The 8591-nt window shown below is 35.1% G+C and overlaps 3 protein-coding genes and 1 pseudogene across 3 annotated transcripts in view; 2 read left to right on the top strand and 2 right to left on the bottom strand.

Moving 5' to 3' along the window:
* On the top strand, positions 444-1255 carry LOC104737861 (annotated as a pseudogene).
* LOC104734635 lies at positions 2532-3208 on the top strand. The gene has a single exon (XM_010454250.2). The coding sequence runs from the start codon at positions 2643-2645 to the stop codon at positions 3120-3122; it is 480 nt and encodes a 159-aa protein (XP_010452552.1). The 5' UTR covers positions 2532-2642; the 3' UTR covers positions 3123-3208.
* Positions 3173-4690, bottom strand: LOC104734636 (HVA22-like protein i). The gene is made up of 6 exons (XM_010454251.2): positions 4265-4690; positions 4067-4165; positions 3905-3961; positions 3763-3826; positions 3483-3668; positions 3173-3377 (listed from the first exon to the last, which is right to left on the bottom strand). The coding sequence occupies exons 1-6, from the start codon at positions 4294-4296 to the stop codon at positions 3321-3323; spliced, it is 495 nt and encodes a 164-aa protein (XP_010452553.1). The 5' UTR covers positions 4297-4690; the 3' UTR covers positions 3173-3320.
* LOC104737859 overlaps positions 5565-8591 on the bottom strand; it is a 4779-nt gene continuing 1752 nt past the window's right edge. Inside the window, exon 3 of the mRNA XM_010458113.2 lies at positions 5565-5585. Within this exon, the coding sequence (XP_010456415.1) occupies positions 5565-5585 (21 nt within the window). The remainder of the gene's footprint in view (positions 5586-8591) is intronic.

The raw sequence follows: 8591 nt of genomic DNA, 5'->3' as shown, positions 1-8591 counted from the left end.
CTACTCCTGTTCATGCACTGTTTGATGGTTGCTCTTTGACGTTCGATGATGGGAAGCCTTTACTCTCCTGCGAGCTTTCTGATTCCGTAAAAGTTGACATTGATTGACTTGTTCAATATGCCTGGTAAGCAAAACTTTAAACGACTCGATAGAATCTCTATGTCAATAAACATGTTGGTTGACTTATTAGTATTCTTAATTATACAAGGTAGTTTCAGCCTCTAGGGATAAAGTCTTAATTTTGTCGTGTCGAGGTGCNGAAGAAGTCGATCCTGAAGATCTCAAATACGTTAACGAGATCAAACGGGTTTGTGATTCCCTTTGCAGATTTAGTTGAGTGAAATTGTAGATAGTTGAAATCAGAATTAATTGTGTGTGTGTGTGATTAGGTATTGGAGCTTCTCAGGAAGGTTCTCAAGAAATATGTACTGTTTGCATATTTTTTTGTCCTGCAGATTCATGAGTCTAGGCAAGGACAATTGTTTAAGACACAAGTCCAGAAAATGCGAATCGAGATCCTTCAATCACCATGGCTCTGTGAGCTTATGGCGTTTCACATCAATCTGAAAGAATCTAAGAAGGAATCTGGAGCTGCTTCTCCTTCTACTCCTGTTCATGCACTGTTTGATGGTTGCTCTTTGACGTTCGATGATGGGAAGCCTTTACTCTCCTGCGAGCTTTCTGATTCCGTAAAAGTTGACATTGATTGACTTGTTCAATATGCCTGGTAAGCAAAACTTTAAACGACTCGATAGAATCTCTATGTCAATAAACATGTTGGTTGACTTATTAGTATTCTTAATTATACAAGGTAGTTTCAGCCTCTAGGGATAAAGTCTTAATTTTGTCGTGTCGAGGTGCTGTTCCACTCTCCTCTGGAAGATTTCGTTTCAAAGACCAAGTCTTTTTCTAGCATGTGACTGAGAGATACTTACGTAATGCTAGGAATAGGTCTTGAACTGACGTATTTTACAATTGATGGCGAAAACAGGACACGGTGTTTGATCCGATAGCTCTAACATGTGGTCACATATATTGCTACATGCGTGCTTGCTTTGCTGCATCAGTAAACGTAATTGATGGCTTGAAAACCGCAGAGCTAACTGAAAAATGCCCGCTTTGCAGTGAGGTTAGAATGGATGAGCTCAATATCTTACTTAAGCGAAGGTAAATGCATATATGCAACCAATCTTCTTATAGTCTTTGAAACCTGCCTCTTAAGATTTGAGAATATCTGTGGAGAAAACTAAAAAACATGCAATTGCAGCTGCAGAGAAACATGCCACACTCTTTGGATCAAGTTCCTTAGGCAACAAGTGCAAAAAACAGAGTTTGAATTTGGGGGACCAAAAACCGTGGGACAGCAATACTGATACTATAAATAAGAAACTTTCAAAATAATAATATTAAATTTGGGGGACCAAAAACTATTGGACACCAATGCCCATGGTCTAACATCAACAAGGTCTGTTTGCAGCAAACAGAGTCGGGTTTTCCAACATAAAATAAATGGGCTCCTGCAATACTCTCAGGCCTCACCGCCTCAGCCCACTATCAATTCAAGCAAATAAGTCCATGAAGTCTTCCACTCCTACAGTCCAGTCCCACCAAAAAAATCAGAGGAATCAGCTCTCACGACATCACGCAAGCAGAAGTTAGCGATGTCATCTGCATCACCAAATCTCACTGCAAAAGGATCAGAGTTTCAGTTTTAAATTTAGCTCCTGACAAAGTGACAGTGTAGGGCAAACAAAAGTGAAGTCCAGTGGGTAGAAACATAGAATCACATACGTTTTCCCCACTCATAGAGTTTCACCTGAAACCATAATAATAAGTCGATTACCAATTTTAGCTTCAGGATTGACCTTCGGTGCCTCTTTGAGTGCGTAAATTAGGGGAAAAAAAATGGTTTAACACTTGTTAAAGAAGGTTCAAGGTTGTATGGAGTTGGAGTAATAAAGTATTGACTTATTCTGCTATGGTCAAATACTCTGGTTTAAACTTAGGTTATGATACTTACTAATAAAGAGCTTCCCAATTCCTCTACAGGGATTGACCTTAGCTTACGACACTAAGTCACTAACTAACTAGAACTCTAGAAGCAGCATAAATGGTTTAACTGACACATGTTAAAGAAGGTTGACACAATAAGTACCTTGAACTTGATGAACTCTTGATAAAAAAGAACTGCCTCGAGCGATTATGCACCCTTGGCAAAGATTGATTTAGGTGATAGTGAGTCGGAACGGTTCCTGATATGTATGACTCAAATTAAAAAGACTAACTTAATTATTAAAAGTATAGGAAAAAATACATGATTCTTTAGGTTGGTTGGATTCCGAATATATTTCCCATCTAATCTTCACATTCAAATCTTTAAATCTTACTATAAAAATCTGTCCTTATAGTTTTGTAATTTTGTCTCTCTTCCAACCAAAACAATAATTCAGGAAAAAATACAAATAAAAAGAAAGTAAACGTCTCTCTTTAATAATAAAAATAAATAAAATACACACAAAGATAGTGACAAGTGTTCAAATCATAGAGTTCAATAATTGAACCTCCTTCAAACATAACTCAGAAGAAGAACAAAACTCAATCAGCCACACATATTCACATAAACCCAAAAAGAGAAGACTTTAATGGAGATTCCGCCGTCACAATCTCCGGCAACACCACTCCGCCGTACAAAATCCATCCCCACCATGACGACTTTGAACACTCAAGAAATCCCTTTCGACATCGCTTCAACGCCGCCGTCTTCCTTCGACTACGACCTGATCACCACAAAACCATCTTCTTTCGTGGCCTACACGTCTCTCAGAGATATCATCTCCTCTTCTTCTCCGAGTAACTCGTCGCTCGCTTTACCGATGATTTTTCACGGTAGCTGCTCTCCGGTTATTTCATCATCCGTCGGAGATATCTCGATTCGTAACCGTCTCGTTAAGCAAGCTGCTCTGTCTTATCTTCAACCAACGGCTTTGACTTCTTCCGACGATTCTCCTGGTTCTCAATTCTTCCGCCGCGTATGGCTTCAAATATCCGCCGGGTTACAGTTATTGAAATGTGTGTTTGATTGGATTTTTCAGTCGATTCGTGTTCCTTTGATTGTCAAATAGTTTTTGATTTGTGAATACATTCTTGCATATCAACTTTGGAAATTTTCAAGAATTGAACACAAAACTGTTTGATATTACAATAAAAAGTGTTACAAAATTGGTTTGGAGATTGCAATTTCGGTGAACCGTCGGTTTACAATTTGGTTATTGAGATTGTGGGATTAGAAGTAGTAGCTGCACCTTCTTCTGCTAACAGCTTTAACGGAGGAACATAAATGTTTGTTGTCTATCTTTTGACTTTGATCGGTTATTTTTCTGCAGACAAAACACAAGTGAATGCAGTTTGGTAAGAGTGGTTTATCTTATACAGCAAATTTTGGAGTGTGAGATTGTTGTTGTTTCTCTTCTTTTTTTTTATACCTTATCGATGACGAATTGTTGTTGGAGATGCCTAAGGATTTGGAGAGTCCAATGGTAGCCACATTGCCATAGTTGAACAATAACTAAATGTCCTCTGGTCCTTAAAACAGTGATCCCCTGATCGATGTCTGATTGGTGCTTTGACATGTACGGACATACTAGTGTTTCGTAGACGTAGCTAATTCCCTGTTAGAAACCGGAGAAAAAGGAGAAAGAAAGACTGGTTTTTGTGTGAATTAGAAAAACGAATGTTCATGAGATTTGTTTGCTTGCATCGTACCTGTGATTTTGGGTACCATAGATAGATGAGAAGAGCGATTTTGATCTCGCCGTAGAATGGTAACCTGCGAGATGAATCAGAAGGTTTTGTTAACAAAGAAACAAAGTGATGGGGGTTTATAAATTTTGCTACTAGTACTAACCATGATACAGTGATGTCTCCTATCCTTTCAAACACTGTAAGAAGACCAACCAAGATCCTGCAAACCGAATATATGATTTTTGATTAGGATTTAGGAGAATAAGATTCCTTATCCATTACAAAAAAGGAATCTTCTTTATCTAACAAATAGTAAAAGCTTTACCAATATTTGCACCAGTATCTAAGTTCGTGAATCTCAAGCTTTTTCTTTTCCACGCTTTTGTAGCATCCATATGCTGGGTACGCGTAACCCACAAGCAATCTACAAAAAAATTCCGAAAATCTAAGAGAGGGAAGACGAAAATTGCCAAAAAAAAATATTACAAAATGAAGGAAGGAGAAGAGATAGAGAGGGTCTCACATTATGATTCTTGTAATGAAGTCTCCAAGCATCTTAGATCAACTAACAGAATTTAGTGTTAAAGTCTTGAATCAAATCCAAAACCCGGATAAACCGGTTCGTTGAGAGCATAAGAAAAAAAAAAAGAAGATACCAAATAAGTTTTGGAATGAGATTCAGGAGGAACTGCAAATGAGAGAGAGCGTGAGAGATGATAGTTAGATTGAAATGATTAAGGAGATGTGGGATAAGAAGAGAAGCAAAAGGAAGTTTGGGATTGCTTCAAAAAGAAGCTTCTTTTTTTTGTTTTAAAAAGAGTCTCTCTCTGTTTAGGAACGTAACGTTGCATTTCTTGGGATGCCGATTTTTTTTGTTCTTCTGCCAAAAATGTTGTAACCGTTTTGCGTCAAGAGTGTAGAAGGTTGACGAGAGAAGAACACTTTTATTGTTTAGTAAATAGTATATTGACTCTCATGAAATATACAATAGGGATTACACATGTTTATATAGAGAATAGAATGATAACCTAATTAACCTACTTTCTATAATTAAAAACCATCGTAATTATTAACAAATATACTCAAGCTACTTCCCAAAAGTATAAACCATCGTAATTATTAACAAATATACTCAAGAATATTATATCCTTCTATAAAAACCAACCCGAATTATAATTTTTTAAAAATATTTTATACAGGTGAAAATAAATTACTCCGTAATCATTAATACAAAAAAAAAAAAAAATCTACAAATATATGTAGGAAAAAAAACTCATATAAAGTTCACCGTACTGGATCGAGTAAATACTCTTTTTATATGAAGCTATAGGCCCAATGAAAAGCCCAAAACGATATATACTTAGGTTAGAATTGGATTTGGCAATTGGAGGAACGTCTAGGCAGAGGAAGGTCTTCTGGAGTGACTTTGTTGTTGGTAAACAGCTTTCATTATTATTTATTAGCTTTGCTACATCAGAGAGCAAAAAGATCACACAAGAGAGAATAACATATTAGCCTAATAAATGGCGTTTGCTTTGAAACCTCAGGTCCTGGTTATTAGAATCTCTCACTCTCTTTGACTAGGAAGTATCCAAACAGTGCTCTTCATATATATAAATTTATTATTAGTACTGATTACTGTTGCGAATGTTAATGTTTAACATCTAGTGCTTTTACCCTTCTCTAATCTATGTATTTCTATACAAGAAATTAATAACAACAATTCAAAACTTTAATTGTCTGACAGTATTGCTCCCCATATAAATTGATATGAAAGCTGCCAGTGAGACTTTAGAAGAAAATAGGAGATATACAATAGAAAACTATCGAAGCTTAAATGTGTACTGCCCTCACAATAAAGAACAGCATCATAAGATTTCAACTACTCAAGTTTAAATGCATTTGAAGACGCAATAATTAATTGATTAAGTAGAAAAAACACATATAGAGATTGGTCAAATTTTTGAAGTTTTTTTTTTTTTTTTTTTTAAATCATCTTTTAATATAATAGTATATATTTGAAAATCAAGCTTAAGGCTCGGGCAATAATAACATCCGGCTAATTCAATATAAATGTGATCATAAACTCTATATATTAATAATATATTTAGATCACTACTTGTAATATGTCATCTCTATTCACATATTGTATGTTTATGTTGTCGACAAAAAAAAAAAAGAAGAAGAATGATTATGTTTTAAAATTGCTGATATATAAGTGGATCCAGATACCTAATTTTTCGTAGATATACATACGACTGTGACTAGTCAGCCCTCCTCCTAATATAACAAGATCATGGGGCACCGAGTTGTGTGGGCGAAGACTTTAGTACGTGGAACTGAGTGGAGTACTCACCGTCGAGATACGTATCTAAGTAATACAATTATAAATTATCCTAGATTATATTTGTATTTAGACATATCCAACGAGTCTGAAAACCCGAAACTAATTGATTATGGACATATCATTTTATCCTTCAACAAAACATACAAAGTACGGATGGATTTTTGCATGCTTTTTTCGTAGTATATGTGAACGTGCAATTGCATGCGAATTGCGATAATAGTTTTGCGTTGTGTATTTTGTTGATCTAATTCCTCTTGGTCCTCAAATATCTTAGGTGGGCCTCTTCCTTACAAATGGGCCCACACCAAATCTACTACTACTCTTGTCTCTCTCCCTCCAAAGGCCAATTTATATACTCGTCTTTACATCACTCATGGCTACTCGTCGTCATCATTGAAATTCATACATATACTCCTCTGATATCCACCATGAGTATGATTAGATGACTTATTTAGTAGATGGAACTAGTAGTTTTAACATGCAAGAACTGCAATATCCTAATTCTTCATTTAATCATAAGTCGTAAGAGCAAGCACATCGGTTGAGACTTTTTTTTGGTCCCTCACATTTAATAATAATATTTAGAAGAGAATCGATACAACCAAAGTCTCGACAAATTTTTGTTCTAACCCTAGAGAAAATAGAACATCCAATGAGAACGTAACACGCGTCGAAGTGGACGACCAAAAAACGTCCCGAATGAAGATACGGTTCTTCAAATTTGGGCTTTTTTTATTTATTTTAAATCCAAAAAAAACGGGGGACGGCCCAAATCATCACCGATGCACATGGTCTAAGTCGTAACCACTCTTCGTTAATTAATGGATGACTCTTCAGCAACCTTAGATTCGTATAGTTTTAGTCGGACCAGAGACCCAAAGGGTATAATGCGTTAACGAATAGTCTATGAACCAGCGTTAGAGTTCTCTACAAATTAAATAACCTATCTTTACAAACGTTGCACATCAAGAAACTAAAAAAAAAATGTATACACTTTGGTTGATGTCTGTTTCCAAAAACCAAAACGATGTTAATACTATCTAGCTGGTTTGGTTCTATGTGGGGTTATAAAATTATGACTCTATGAAGGTAGAAACGTTAATCAAAGCAAAGAACCGGCGATAATTGAGAGAAAAGGAGAGGTAGGAAGTAAGAATTGAATAAGGGAACATGGAGCTTTGAAAGATGAGATTACTAAAATTGGAAAGCGGCAACAGAAAGGTGGCATTTAGTGAATGATAAGAAGAGAAATGGAGTTCCTTCTTTTAAAGACATGGCAACGAGTGTAATGACCCCCCCAAAACAAAAATAAAATTTAAAAAATAAAAATAAGAAGAAGAAGAGAAAGAAAAGAAAAAAAAAAATCGTAGCATCATCATGATGATCATGAATTCATGATAATAATAATTATATTTCTTCGTTTCTTTGAAGAGGTGAGCGAGAAAGAGAGCAATGAAGGTGGAATTAAATTCGTATTTATAATCTGACGTAACGCTCATTACAATTCTCAACTGTCTCAGTTACTATTGCATTTATATTTTGGTTTTAATGATCTCTAAATCTTAACATTTTGAACAGCTGTTACCAAAAATATGTGTATATTTATATACAAAAATTGAAGCACCTTCCTCTGTTTTTTATTTATTTTTAATTTTAATGCTCTGAACTACTTTCCTCTTTGATTTTTTTAACCAGCTTTCATCTCTTTTTTTCACTCTGTTTGTACTTTCTTCGTCGGCATTTTTTTAAGTTTTATATAATGTTTTGTTTCATGTTTAGAAGCACCTAATCTAACTATGTTAGTTTTACAATTTTTATCACCTTTTTTGCAAGCTAGTTTTTCTAGATTTGTCTGTTTTTGTCTTAAATCAAACCATGCAATTGCTCAGGACACAATCTAATTATGGATTCTTTTGCAGGAAAAGGTAAAAAGTCAGTTTTTTTGTTAGGCCTGTGATCAGCTTGCAAACTCTGAAGACTTTTTGAATGAACAGAGATCTATCTCGAGTTAACATAAAACAAAAATAAACATACATTAATTTTTTTCAGAAAAAAAAAAACAAGAGAATTTGGGGAGTTTTGTGGGGTTCAAATGTTACCAAGTGGGACCAAATAAGGAGTTCTTGTCTAATCTCTAACCAATTTTTGATTTTACCATTCTTTCTATCTTCTGAACTGCTTTTTCAACAAGTACAAGGAATCTATTTAGTTTTCTCTTTACTTTTTTTTTTTTCATTTTGTTATGGGGATCAGGATCAAGCTACATCTTTCACAAGTCAATTTTTTTTTTTTTTACATCTCCCTTTTCGTGATGTGTAAGCAATCTCTCTGCTACGCTGAGAATGTCTACTTTTGTTATAGTCAACAACAACAACACACACACACACAAAACGTCTAATTCTTTTATACATCCAAGAATCAGAGTATCAGCATGAAACAGAGAGAGAGATGCTTAGCTTACTTTTAGACATATCCTAGAATACGAAGACAACGACACATGTTT

The sequence above is a fragment of the Camelina sativa genome, chromosome 13 (genome assembly GCF_000633955.1).
Source record: "Camelina sativa cultivar DH55 chromosome 13, Cs, whole genome shotgun sequence".
Taxonomy (NCBI): domain Eukaryota; kingdom Viridiplantae; phylum Streptophyta; class Magnoliopsida; order Brassicales; family Brassicaceae; genus Camelina; species Camelina sativa.
The sequence above is the reverse complement of the archived record's forward strand: the minus strand, read 5'-3'. Positions and strand labels throughout refer to the sequence as shown.